The following is a 14259-nucleotide window of genomic DNA, read 5'->3' on the forward strand; positions in this document are numbered from 1 at the left end:
TTTCGAAAAACAGGTCAAATAAAGGTAGGTTTTCGTTTACATTCTGTGCCCCCCCCCCCCCCCCCCCTTACAAACTCACCCAAGCTTCTCCACTGCTTGTATACATATTTGCACTATTTGATTTGCATGTTTAGTACAGTTTTTTAGTTTGTACGTTAACTTTCCCCTGAGAAAACCAGGGTCCGGTTGCCTTTTAAAAAGTTTAGAAAAAAAAAAGGTCTGATTTTCTTGCCGATTTGACTGACTAATGTCACCGGTTAACAAAATTTAATCAGTTACCCACCGATTAGCAACTAGTTACCGACTAATTCTGATTTTTACAACACTGGATATTAGTCAACAGTTAGCCGATTTGCACGCGCGCAAACAGATACTGATTCTAATCATGTAATGTTTAAATGCAGGTGTATGATAAGTCAGAATCATGGTTCAAATTCCAATCTGATTACTCGTTATGTTAGCCAAAAACCTGTATTTTTGCAACATAATGTTTATTCATTAAGGTCATATGCTCGATTAGCTACCAATTCTGCTGTTGAGATGACAATGGATAAAGATAATGTCAGATTTTGTATAAGCAAACAGAATCGGATAAACGGTTTACCAGAAAGAGATAAGAAACAAAGACGGGTTAAAATGTCTAAAAGGGCCAAACTAAACGAACTAAGGTTTTATCGCCTGAAAGCAAAGAAAAAGATGAGATCGCCAAATCCAGAAGTTAGGATATTATACAGACTTGGAAAGGTTATACTCGTTTATGGCTTGTGTTTTAACTTTTAATATTAATTACTGATAAATTAGTTTTAAAACTTTATTTGTTTGCTTCATCAGGCTAAAAGAAAGGAAGAATGGTTAATAGAAAAACTAAGAAAATTTGAGGTACGAAAACCCGCACCTGAAGTATACGACCCTGAAAGCTTAACAGAGGAGGAAAAGTTTTATCTTAAACGCACCGGTGAAAAAAAGAAACATTATGTGCCTGTTGGGAGGCGCGGTGTGTTTGGTGGAGTTGTTCTTAATATGCATCTTCATTGGAAGAACCATGAGACAGTAAAGGTTGTTTGCAAACCTTGTAAGCCTGGTCAAATTCAAGAATATGCTGACGAGTTAACTCGATTGAGTAAAGGCATCGTGATTGACATCAAACCCAATAATGTCATAATTTTTTATCGTGGAAAGAATTATGAGCAGCCCGAGATTATGTCACCTCCAGACACCCTTTCAAAAGCCAAGGTATGGTTTTCCTTACCACATCATTGTTTTGACCTGAAAAACCATTAAAGTTTCGAACTTTTTTGTCCGAGGTAGTTGGTAGTTATAAATGATAACCGGGTTTCTGGTTACTTAAGAAAAAGGTGACATGGTAGTTATCGACATGGCATCGTTTGACTAATTGCTTGATAAAATTATCTTAAATCGAAATTTTGAAATTGGTTGCTTTAGATTTTTTATTTTTTATATTTTTGAAACTTTGATGGTATAAAGTTCTTGATCATGTTCGCTGCTCTAAAATAAACAGATTAAATGTTCTAAAATTTTCTGGATGTTGAATGTTGCAGGCGTTAGAAAAATACAAATATGAACAGTCGCTTGAGCATACGAGTGAGTTTGTTGAGAAACTGGAGAACGAGCTGCAAGAGTATTATAAGCATAAGGCGCGGTTCAATAAGGAAAGCTCACCGAAGGATTAAGTGGATGGTAAATGTTTTATGCATTTGGAATGAAAAATGGAAATGGTTACATATGTATGAATGATATAACTGCAGCAGTCTGTTAACTGTTGGGTCAACAATTTGACCACCGCCTCCATTACAGCCACCATCCCACACATGATCTTCATCTACATCCGCAACGACTAGGGTCTTGATGTTTTGCACATTTAAGACGCGTATGAGTTTGCACATTTGCAACCTCCAGAAAGCACAGCATGAATTTGGTTTGCGTGTCATGGTTATTGCAGTTTTTGAAGATGAGGGGAGGATGGTTGATCACCTTGTAACAATTAGTCTATAATAAAGAATAATTTTAACTTTTGTATGATATTACATGACATGTTATGAGATGGTGCTCATGATACAAATACTTGGTTCGTAGTATCGTAGGAAAATATGCATATATATTGAGTGTTATGATCGATGGGTCATGCTAATGCATGTTATATTGCAAGCTTCCTCGGGGAGTCTTAAGAATGTATACTAGGTTTTCTATGTTGATTTTAGACACGACTTAATAGGTTAAAACAAGCATTGATTTGAAAGATAAGCAGGATGATGTGGCACGGTTGGGATGACATGGCACATGCATTTACACCCTTGCATTGACCATGGTCTAAGGTTGCATAAGCATCACTGTCTATACTGTGATTTAAGATTATGTATAATTTTGTTTGCATAAGCAACATTTTCTTCTTTCAAGTTTCAACATGAAGTTATATAAATAAACAAAACATGAAATATTGTTCAATTCAAACTATATAATACACACAATATTCAATCCATTATCTTCACCCGATGCTACCGTCGTCTGGTGTCAACTCAATCATGAAAACATCAAATCCGTAAAGGAATTGAAAGAATTTGATATAAAAGAATATGAGGCTAGAAGCAGAAATCTTTTCATTCTTGACTAAGTGGAAGAAACATGTAATCTATCACCGATTCACCAAGCACCCGCACTCACATGCATAACTCGGGATCATTAGGTCACAAAGACACAGCAAAACTAACGAAACAAGATAAACTGCTAACACAACAAAGGATATACACCAAGAAACTATAAAAGCCCTACTGGTATATGTTGACCGGGCCTCTTGGACGATTTTATACATTATATTGCACAACAATATACATATAAACAATAACTCACCTAATTTCAGTCACCACGGATCGTGTTATTTGATTCACCTGCAGCTTCCTCCTGACAAACTAGCATAGACTGCCCCGAAACAGACCCATGGTTCTGTTCATCAAGGAGATGGTGAAGTTATAACAATCGGGCCGCATGAAATCTATGTATAGTTACATGTATATTTTACCAGATTTGGTTTGGGAGGCAATTGAGTAGGCAACCTATGTGATTCTGAAGGCCTGTGAAATAATAAATGTGCTACAGACCGATCTATTGGATTTGTATCGGTTTCTATATCCATGAATCCAGCGCATCTGTAATCAGAATATTAAAAAGATCAGAAACCCGTGCCTAAACAGGTACAATAAATTAAAACATATAGAGAGTGAAGTTATCATACTTGTTAGACCTTTCAGCCATTAAAGGCCCACCAAGATCATTACTGCTATTTATTCTTGGATCATTATGCCTTTGCTCAGCACTTCTAGCCAGACGATACAGACTGTCCCTTATGCATAACTTGGATCTCAAATCCAACTGAAAAACACAAATGCGATTCAAGCAACTTTACAAAATTAACCAAGAAATTAAGAATAAAAAAATTAAGAATCAATTGTCATGACAATAGCAAAACCGCCATACCTGTTCCATAACCTGTCTTAGCTGGCGAAAACTAGTGGCTTCAAGTGAGATTTCATCTAGCTCAGAACTAACGGAGGAGCTTCCGTGTACATTTAATGAACCTATCTCCACTCCTTTTGGAACTCCAACATCACTTTCACTTTCATGTTCCTTTATCAATAATTTACCTTTTGAAGACTGAAACATCATACCCATCTGTCTCGGGCTTCCAATATACCGTTTCTGTTCATTAACTTCAGAAGCAGCCTTTTCAAATGAAGGATCACCAGAACTCTCGGTTGAACGACCCTGGTTAGATGCATAGGAAGAGCCCATTGGTTGCTCAGATTTACTGCCTGACAGCATCGGAACAGATGTAGTTTGATTGGGATAATCTGGATTTAAATAACAAGTGTTGCTTTGCATGTGACCAAAATAATCACATTCTAGATTTCTATACTGTTGCTGGTTGTCTGCAGAGGTAAAAACTTGGTCAAATGTATTGTTTGAAGACAATCGACTGTTGTTGTCTGTCAAGTCACTTGTTTGATAAAAGGAACCATCATGATTTCCTATGCCTTGTCCTGCTTTTTTACCTTCCGTCTGATTGTGATGTTTTGACTGCCTATTCTGCAAATTGGTCAGTCAATTATTAACACAAGTGCATAACTAACATCAGTGTTTATTAGGCTTGCTATCACAATATTGTACTACCTGATCTTTGAAATTAAGTTCATCCTTGCTTTCAGAGATACAGCCAGACCTGCGATTATTTGATTCTGAAGAATCATGATCTGGGTGTAATATATTTTTTAGACCACTTGGCTCAGGACATGGGAATCTAAAATCCATCCTCAGTGCTTCTTCAGTACTCTCAATTTGATTCGATGAAAACCAGCCAAGTTCAACATCATTGTCAGCAACACCTAGTCCAAATGATGAATCACAACTTCTGCATATGGAAAATAAAGCATATGTGAATACATTGTTTCATTTGGCAAAAGGGAAGAAAGAAAAACTTGTAACATTTACCTTAACATCTTGTCAACATCCTCGAAATTTCCTATATCAGGCCAGTTATAGTATGATAGATCTGCCGATTCCTTCTCACAGTTATTGTCAACAAAACAAAGATTTCCTGCTTGTGTTAACGTGTAACTGTATGAGTTATTATCATCTGCAGCTGATGTGGCATAGCTATTTTTGAAGCAATTATTTTGCATTCGAGTATCATCGGATGCCAAATTAGGCATATCTTTTACAATATCACCATCACATGAAGCATTAAATACACCAGATGGTGCGTTAGATGGAGATTCCTTTTCCATCAATGGCTTAGAATCTGTTTCTGCTTTTTCTTGACAAATACTACTGGAAGCATCAAGGTTGCCAGTTTTACTCAAAACAGAAGTTGTTTCACACCAAGGTTTGTAACTGCTGACTGCTGTTGTCTTGCAATGAATTTCTACTAGTCTGAGTGTTAGTAGGGTGCGGTACTATATGGTCATCACCTCAATCAAAGTCATCCCAAATAGTATCCTCAAGCTGCAAATCCAGTTAGAAATAGAAGCTGTTTATAACTGCAGTTTAGAAAACTCGTCTTAAATTTCATATGACAATTCACCAATTACAAGTGAGCATCTGTGACATTAATACTTGAGTTTTTATTTTGGTTGTAAATAATAATATGCTTTCGAAAACTATGCATATGAATGCATCACAACCTTCTTAGTTGTATGCGATATGCATGGCATATTCGAGAAGCTAACAAGATATCTACACCTAAGTGAGCTCCTTACTAATACTATTCTGCTTATGTTGTTTTACATGGTACCAAAATTGTGAAATTTTGGAATTCACGTGATCTATTATCTTATTAGCATCACACCCTTCTTATTAGCTTATAAATCCTGAATGCCAACTAACTTCAGGATAACTAACTGTTGATGATTGTACAATTATGCTAAAACAAAGTACTGATAAGATCACTTGATACGATCATACATAGACAAGTCTGGCATTCATTCAAATCATTCTATCCAGCACTGATGATGCAGCAGATCGCAAGATTGGACCTCATAAAGACAACCGAATAAGATTAAACCAACACTAAACAGTACCTTATTAGATAAAACACTGAATCGAAACAGATAAACACATAACTTCACAAACACATCTTCTCAGCTGTAAATCAATCCACAGAGGCATCAAAACATATCCTACACACAAATATTCACCTCCAAATCCACATAAATCATTCAATTACCAGTCAAATCAAACAAAAAATCTGAAATCTAACTTCACACCTAACTTCACATCACAGCAACCAAACAACACATATCATCAAATCTCAAAACCATAAAAATTAAACAATACAAACCTCATTACTCACAATTTAAACAAATTAGCATCAAATAACTAAATCGAATCACTACATCAACTAAGATCTACCAAAAAAACTCAACGAAAACACCGAAATCTCCACCAAATTCCATCGCACACTTTACAGTTTACACTTACTTCCAGTAAAAAGCATCAAAACATATCCTAAACACAAATATTCACCTCTAGGTCCTCTAAATCCACAGAAACCATTCAATTACAAGTCAAATCAAACAAAAAATCTAAAATCTAACTTCACACCAAACTATACATCACAGCAACCAAACAGCGCACAGATCAAATCTCAATACCATAATTTAAACAATACAAACTCATTAATCACAATTCAAACGCAAATAAACATCAAATAACCAAACTTAATCACTAAATCAACTAAGAATAGCCTAACACTAAACACTACCTTATATAAAATAAAACAGCAAAGAGTTTCAAACAAACTGAACCGAAACAGATTGACACACAACTTCACAAACACATCTTCTCTCCTGTTAATAAATCCACACAAGCATCAAATCATATCCTAAGCACAAATATTCACCTCCAAATCCACAGGAATCATTCAATTACAAGTCAAATCAACCAAATAAACTATCTAATCTAACTTCACATCACAACATCAAATCTCAAAAGCATATTTCACATAATATAAACTCATTACTCATAACTTAAACAAAATTAACATTAATTAACCAAAACTAATCACTACATCAACTAAGATCTACCGGAAAAACTCACCGAAATCACTGCACACTCCACACTTCCAGTAAAAAGAATCAAAACAAATCCTAAACACAAATATTCACCTCCAAATCCACAGAAATCATTCAATTACCAGTCAAATCAATCAAATAAACTATCTAATCTAACTTCACACCTAACTTCACATCACAGCATCAAATCTCATAATCATATTACAAAAAATACAAACTCATTAATCACAATTCATACACAAATTAACATCAAATAACCAAAACTAATCACTACATCAACTAAGATCTACCGGAAAAACTCACCGAAATCACCGCACACTCCACACTTCCTTCCAGTAAAAAGCATCAAAACATATCCTAAACACAAATATTCACCTCCAAATCCACAGAAATCATTCAATTATCAGTCAAATCAATCAAATAAACTATCAAATCTAACTTCACACCTAACTTCACATCACAGCATCAAAAAATCAATCAAATAAAGTATTAATTACAATTCATACACAAATTAACATCATATAACCAAACCTAATCATTAAATAACGTAAGATCTAGCGGAAAAACTCACCGAAATCACGGCACAGTTCACACTTACGTCCAGTAAACCCTAGCTTCCGAGATACGCGATGAACAGACTACAAATCCTGTATACTGTAACCTGTAACAATTAGCTGTAGAGAGAGAAAGTGTATGTATGTATGTGTGTGTATGTATGTATGTGTGTGAGAGAGAGTCGTTGTGTTGTGTGCGTTGTGAATGAAAAGTAAACAAATTGGGGGAAAAGTCGGTAACGAAGGGTGTGACACGTGGCAGGAGATCAAAAGGAGAGCTGGGAGGAGAGAGAGTGTTGGGTAATTTAGTGGACGAGAGAGAAGGTAGACATTCGATCTGTTAGTGGAATATGATTGGTCCACGTCAGCTGGTTTTGGGACCATGTGGACGGGACATGAGGGGCACGTGAGTCGTTAATTTCTTTTTTTGGTTATAAATATTATTTATTATTTTTTTTTAATTGAGGATGGGATTTATTGAAAGTATTAAACATTTATATAGCTGGACAGGAGAAAAATATCTTAAACGAGTTTGGTTTTCAACTCCTCGTATTTATCAATTTTTGTTATTATTCAATCAAGCTCGTATACCTACCTAATTGGCAAATGAGCTGCAGGTGTAGTGGCAAAAGAAAATTTTCGATGTGATTCTTGTTTCTTATTATTTAGTTTATACAGCACCGGATGATAAAAGGAAACTAGGCGAGTAGGGTGAGTGTGCTTTCGGGTGAGTGTTATCTTACAGTATTGTTGTGTCTAGTTGGATCCTTGAACTGAACGAGTTTTATCTTTACCGTATTCTTGTGTCTTCGGGTAAGTGTTCACATGAATTGGCCTTAATAATTGAAGGTTTTTTCAGATCCAAAAGACGAATGTATCTCGATACGGTGAATTTAGCCAATATCTTCGTTGGCCGTTAAAGAAAAACATACCTTGATTGTTTTTTTGAATGGTTAAATTATTCATAATCAATTTATCACTATTGTAAGATGCTAAATGCATTTAATTTATACATGACGCTGAATTTTTGTAGACGCATAAAACGTGTATCTTTTATCTCCCAACAATACAACATTTTTACTAATACTTGTATTTTCACATTGTTACAACTTTTTACATGCATTTTCAATAATCAAGTTCTTTATCCGCTTTATTATTTTCATATTAGTTATTTAAAAATAAAAAATATAAAATAGAAGAATTAAAATTAAAATATATGTATATCAAAGTTACTTTTAAGTAACAGTAATAAATTAATGTTATTAATTTTTTTTGTTAAGAAGTTGGACCGGGAAAAGGTATCTACAAATGAGATTGGTATCAACTCATCTTTAGCTTATTTCTTTATATTTTTGTTATACTTTAACCAAACTGTTAGGCATGCATAGTATTGCATGTGTGATTGTGAGCAAGGGTCACTTAAGTATCACAATCACAGCACACCGCTCCTGTAGTCATGAGAGGTGTTTCTGTTGATAGACTCACGATTCGAGGGAGCAAAAGAAAGTGACCATTTTTTCTTTTTTTTTTTTGAGTAACCATTTAGGCACACCCCATTGCCATTTATATTTCTATTTTTTATATGAGAAAATTCATTTACCTTTTAATCTATTTTTTCTTAAATGACTTATACTCGTTCACTTTTAGAAAAAAAAAAACGAAATAAATAGTTTTGCTCGTATTTCTAAACACTCTAATATAAATTTTAAAGAAACGGAATTGTTTTTAGAAATTGATATTTTTGATATCGTAAGGGGTTTTGACACGTGCTTGGATCGACATTTCGGATCATAAACGATTGTTTAGAAATAACTAATATTTATTATATAAAATAGTTAATAAAATGCATTAAAATTATTTCATTTCTCATAATTAAAATAAATAATGTTAGTTGTTTAAGAATTGTTAAGACAGATTAAAATATATATAAAAGATCAGTCATTATTACTTACCATTGTATATAAATAGTGATAGTGGCATTGTTGCATATGTTTAATGATCATAAGCTCTTCATATCTATGTGGCATTTGCGTGACAACACTATCACTGCCATTACATATGGCATTATACTTATTTTTTTGCCAATTTGTTATTATTTTATTTAACCCGCCTATTATACTTGTATTTATTTTTTTCAATCAACCAATCATTCTTTTGACTTTTTAAAACTATAAGTTAGTTGATTATTTATATTCATTGTTTTTCTCTCCGTAATGATTCTTAATACAATCGATCGCTTTTCCGGCCAACTCCACCTGGAAAATTAACGGTTAGAGTATGATTGTATATTCATGTGAGACCCAGTATTAGCTATACAAAGTACGTACACGTTTTTCTTCCTCGCATCGCAGGTAAGATCCCATACTTTTGGGATTACTAGTCCTTTAAAGAAAATGCTGATGTTCCACCAATAAATATCCATACCAAATTACCAAGCAATTAGCTTCAACAAGGTGCTAGCAAAAAGAGTGTCAAGATCTATAAACTATTCTTTTATATGTAAGTAAGAGATTATATGCAAGTATAAGACTTCAAAGAACGTTCATAAAAAACATTATGAATTAGAGTATTAATTAAAAAAAAGAGTACACTGCGGTTTTCATCCATATGGTTTGTTCAAATCTGCGGTTTTAATCAGATAGTTTAAAATTTGCGATTTTCGTTCCTGTGGTTTCATTTCACTTGCAATTAAACCTGAATTCATTAACCCCGTTAAGTCTGGTTGTTAAACTCATCAACTTGCCCCTCACGTGAGGTGTAGTTTTGTAACTTCAATCCTAATTCACAAGTCCCCTCGCGTAAGGGGTTGGGGTGTATTTGGGGGAAAAAATGACAAAACCGCCCTCACATGAAGGGCACACTGATGAGTTTAACAACCAGATTTAACGAGATTAGTGAATTCGGGTTTATTGCAAGTGAAATGAAACCACGGGGACGAAAATCGCAAATTTAAACTATTTGACTAAAACTGCAGATTTAGACAAACCATAAAGACGAAAATCACAGTTAACTCAAGAAAAAAAAAACTATAGAGTTCTATCTAAAAATAATAGAATAATTTAAACATTTAAAATGTAAAGTGCTACAATTTCCTAAAGTTTGGACACTGACAAAGAATGTAAAGCAACAAAAGTTGCAACAGCATCATCTCCAAGATGTTCAAATTTTAATTTTAGTGCTTGTAAACTAATCAAAACTATTTTATTCAAAAAGCTAGAAATTCCTAAAGAGTTTTTGCAGTTAACTTTTATAGCATTCACTATTTATACCTATTTCTAAAATTTGGACAAAAAATGAGTTGTTTAGACCCAATCCATTTGTACCCTTGTATTTTGCCATCACCAAAGAAAACAAGCTTCAAGAAGAAGTGTGAAAAAAACAAGAGACAACATAATTGAAACAACATCAACATTGTCATGAACTTTTAAGCAACTTGAACCCAAAATTTGCTTTTCCTATGTAACTATGACCCTGGACAAGATTTGACACGAAATCCTGTCATTGAGCACATGCGCATTTGCTAAAACAAACCGGCCCCTAAAAGACACAACAACATCACAATCATACAATCACATCCTTAAAAGCTTGTGGGAGAATATCCTCTTTGCATACGGGCTGTTTCGTGAGACTGCCTTGTGGGATTCGATCGCATTCACCAACGAGTTATGAAGTGGACCCTGTACTCAAGTTTTAGATACAAACGGGTCAATTTGGGTTATGTTTAATTTCTAACAGGTTAAATGAGAAAATTTAAAATATAGCTTGTAGGGAGAACGAGACAAATGGGTTGAAACTCGAAAGCCCCATTTAATACAGAGAAAAAGTATATTATTGTAATAACAAAGTTCTATAATCACTAGGGGTGTAAACAAGTCGAGCCGCATATGAGCTACTCGAGATCGGCTCGCTAAAAACTCGAATCAAGCTGAGCTTAAACAAGCTTGAAGTCAAGCTTTTATTGAGACTCATTTAATAAACCAACTTGAGCCTGAGCTTCACATATCGAGCTTGAGCCAACTCGCATCCTAAATAAGCTTTTTGTTAACATAATTATTATTTATTATATTAAATATATATATATATATATATTTACATAACAATTATTATTATATATAAAATCACAATAAAATTATTATTATTATATAAAGTTAGAATAAAATGAATTTACAAATAGAATTTAATTCGGTAGATCTAAAAATAATTAATTAATATGAATACAAATATACATGTAAATATTATAATTATAAAAATATATAAATAAATAGCTAAATAATTAGTAGAATATAAATGATCCGAGCTCGAGCTTGAAAAACTACGGAACCGAGTTCGAGCTTCAGAAATAGAACTCTAAACGAGCCAAGTTTAAGCCTGAACGAGCCCGGGCTCGGCTCGATTACAGCCGTAATAATCACAACTAACACACTAATTATTTATAAAAATATTCAAAAAGTGGATGAAAAAGCTTTTCAATCAACCTGACCGCCTATTTTAGTAAAAGATCACAGACCTCGGCAACACGAAGAGCGGTTTGAACAACATAGTTGGCGTGTGGATCTTGAATCAACTGTTCAAAATGAGCAGCCGAGATCAGTTCACGGATGATCGTTGACCTAGTTTGACTGTCTAATACAGCCAAACATTTCTCCACCACATGGCTGCTAAACTTTTGGGTCGCAAGCTGCACATAGTTACCCTTAAACTGACAGGTCAGCATGTTCACAGCCGAAGGAATCTGCAGCTCGAGTATGTACTGCACAACATAATTTCTGCATTGCACAATAAAAACTAGATTCAATCAAGAAAAAAATATATATAAAAATAACTTAAAAATCGTTTCTTGAAATTACCCGAATGCATCTTGGGCAAGAAGGAGACCGTTTCTTGAAATTTCCAAGACTAGTCTTTCACGATGCTCACCAGTCGAGTGATTGATGCATCTTTGTAACACGCAACACCCGTGTTGGTGGGTTGCAATTTCAACACAGAATTTCATAGCAGCTTCAAAGATGAACTGTGGTCAATGAACAAAAAGTCCAATGGTCAAATAAATTTTTTTAACAAAAATGAAAGGCATAACGGGTCGAGCGGGTTAAAAGTAGCCCAGAGTGTAAAAATGTTTCGCAACCTCTTAAATTGCTTTATAAAAATTACATGATATTTTTACTGGTTACGAATTACACAATTTGTAAATTGAGGTCAAACTTTTTACTATACAAATCCAAAATTTGTAACGAATTTGTAACAAAATCGACATTACCGACTTTTTTTGGTGTAAATGACAAGAATAAGTATACCGACTATGTGTTTCAACAGAAAGTTAAGATCTATAAGAGATTTTTAAAGTTAAAAAGTCATAAGTTTGACCACTAAAGTCAAACCAAGATACTAGCAGAAATTAGTACAAACAACCAATCAAATTTCTTGTAAACCGTTCATACGGTTAATCGAAGAGATCAAGAACTCGATTATTATAAACATATACATGCAAAATTAAACACAAACCTTATTATCTTCATTACCAAGACATTGCAAGCAACGCTGAATGACATGATTACCGTTAAGATCCTTAATAAGAGCAAGAAAGCCCGGTTCAATAGCCGAAATAACAAGCTTAACTTGCTCTCTAGTTTTTAGAGTCTCTATAAGCTTTTGTACCACTCTAGTTCTATAACAAAACCACAAAGTTGACATTTTTAATGTTATAAAACACTAATCAGTAATAACACAACATTAAACACAACAAAAAGATTCATTACCCATGAGTATTCAATGAAACTTGAACAAGTTTTCTTGTTTCTCGTGTAACAACGGCCAAAATACGCATTCTTTGTTCTTCATTACACACTTCCAAAAGCTTCTGAATAAGGTAATTCCCAAAAGGATCGATCATAAGCTCGATTAAATGCCCGATAATCTCATTAAACACAATCTTTACATGTTGTGGGTTCCCTTTATCAAAAATCTTTTGTAAAAGACGACACCCGTGTTGATCTTTAGCCATCGCAAATACATATCGTTGAACATCGGTTTGACCATTTCCGCAAGGCTTTACAAACTTCTTTCTAACCCGACTTACATCTTCGCCTTGAATGATCAAACTATCCTCACAAGTGGCTACACTCGGCCCGAGCCCACAATAAGGGGTTCTAATATTTGATGAATCACCGGCTGCCACGTGGCACGCATAAGGTATATTATGCATCATTGCATCCATTGAATTCATCCCAGTTTGAGCTGGATTATGCCGTTTATAACGATAATCTAACGCGTTTTTATAAAAATTCTTAGATTTCCAATTCCAACAGTTTTGCTGAAAATTAAAAGATGCTGGATTGATTTCACTATCAGAATTCATGATTCTTGAAACATAATCAGAATCCCCAAATGTGCTTGAAAATTGATGATTTTGAATATGCATTCTACCAAGTTCATTAATAATAGTTTCATCAAATCCATTTTGGTTTCTTGATGATGAATGACATGTATGTTGACTGTAACCACATGAACCATAATCATCATTATTATTATTATCATCATACACAGTTGGAAGAACAATATGATGATGAAGGTGGTTGTGATAATAATGATGATGGGAAAGTGATGTTGCATGAGGGATCTCACCCAATAACATTTCAAGTTCTTCATCTTCCTTCATGTTCTTAACCATTATTAATATTAATAACAAAACAGGGGAATCAAGAAACCTTGAAAACAACAAGATAAAGGTAATAAAAATCAAAACTTTAACACACCCACATCAAGAAAATGATCAAGAAACACTAGAAATTGAAAACCCACATAAATTTAACACTTTTTACCATCTGGGTTTGGTTGGAATGAATCAAGATTCTGATTGGTTATGTGGGTTTTGATTGTGAGTTATTGGGTAATTTGGATCTTTGGGGATGAGTTTGGTGAGACATGCAAAGAGGAAGGATGTTGTACATATATGTGTACAGTGGGTTACTGGTAAGGTCTCATGCCATAAAAGCTGGAGACTGGAACAGACTCTCACTATCTCTCTACATTACTTTCTCTCTCTAGAATATATACATATATAGGGTGTCACATGTATATCTATATATGGGAATAAATATGGGATGTTATATGCATTGGCGAAGCTT

At 34.2% G+C, this 14259-nt stretch overlaps 3 protein-coding genes across 7 annotated transcripts; 1 reads left to right on the forward strand and 2 right to left on the reverse strand.

Moving 5' to 3' along the window:
* Positions 1 to 301: 301 nt before the first annotated feature.
* Positions 302 to 1772, forward strand: LOC143575169 (putative CRM domain-containing protein At3g25440, chloroplastic). The gene is made up of 3 exons (XM_077059611.1): positions 302 to 744; positions 832 to 1233; positions 1560 to 1772. The coding sequence occupies exons 1-3, from the start codon at positions 391 to 393 to the stop codon at positions 1689 to 1691; spliced, it is 888 nt and encodes a 295-aa protein (XP_076915726.1). The 5' UTR covers positions 302 to 390; the 3' UTR covers positions 1692 to 1772.
* Positions 1773 to 2743: 971 nt separating this feature from the next.
* Positions 2744 to 7626, reverse strand: LOC143575153 (protein LNK1-like). Of its 5 annotated transcripts, XM_077059596.1 has the most exons (9): positions 7153 to 7626; positions 5458 to 5543; positions 5296 to 5378; positions 4501 to 5013; positions 4183 to 4420; positions 3490 to 4098; positions 3248 to 3384; positions 3035 to 3161; positions 2744 to 2958 (listed from the first exon to the last, which is right to left on the reverse strand). In XM_077059596.1, the coding sequence occupies exons 4-9, from the start codon at positions 4794 to 4796 to the stop codon at positions 2872 to 2874; spliced, it is 1494 nt and encodes a 497-aa protein (XP_076915711.1). In that variant the 5' UTR covers positions 4797 to 5013; positions 5296 to 5378; positions 5458 to 5543; positions 7153 to 7626; the 3' UTR covers positions 2744 to 2871. The 5 variants fall into 5 exon arrangements, with proteins under 5 accessions (XP_076915711.1, XP_076915707.1, XP_076915710.1 ...); XM_077059592.1 differs by lacking the exon at positions 5296 to 5378; XM_077059595.1 differs by lacking the exon at positions 5296 to 5378 and having other exon boundaries at positions 4501 to 5048.
* Positions 7627 to 10391: 2765 nt separating this feature from the next.
* On the reverse strand, positions 10392 to 13802 carry LOC143575152 (putative pumilio homolog 8, chloroplastic). The gene is made up of 5 exons (XM_077059590.1): positions 12892 to 13802; positions 12638 to 12800; positions 11983 to 12146; positions 11643 to 11901; positions 10392 to 10812 (listed from the first exon to the last, which is right to left on the reverse strand). The coding sequence occupies exons 1-5, from the start codon at positions 13800 to 13802 to the stop codon at positions 10705 to 10707; spliced, it is 1605 nt and encodes a 534-aa protein (XP_076915705.1). The 3' UTR covers positions 10392 to 10704.
* Between the last annotated feature and the right edge of the window lie 457 nt (positions 13803 to 14259).

Source organism: Bidens hawaiensis, unplaced genomic scaffold (genome assembly GCF_021521415.1).
Source record: "Bidens hawaiensis isolate Kalapana, Puna unplaced genomic scaffold, B.hawaiensis_p1.1 tig00027301_1, whole genome shotgun sequence".
Lineage (NCBI taxonomy): Eukaryota > Viridiplantae > Streptophyta > Magnoliopsida > Asterales > Asteraceae > Bidens > Bidens hawaiensis.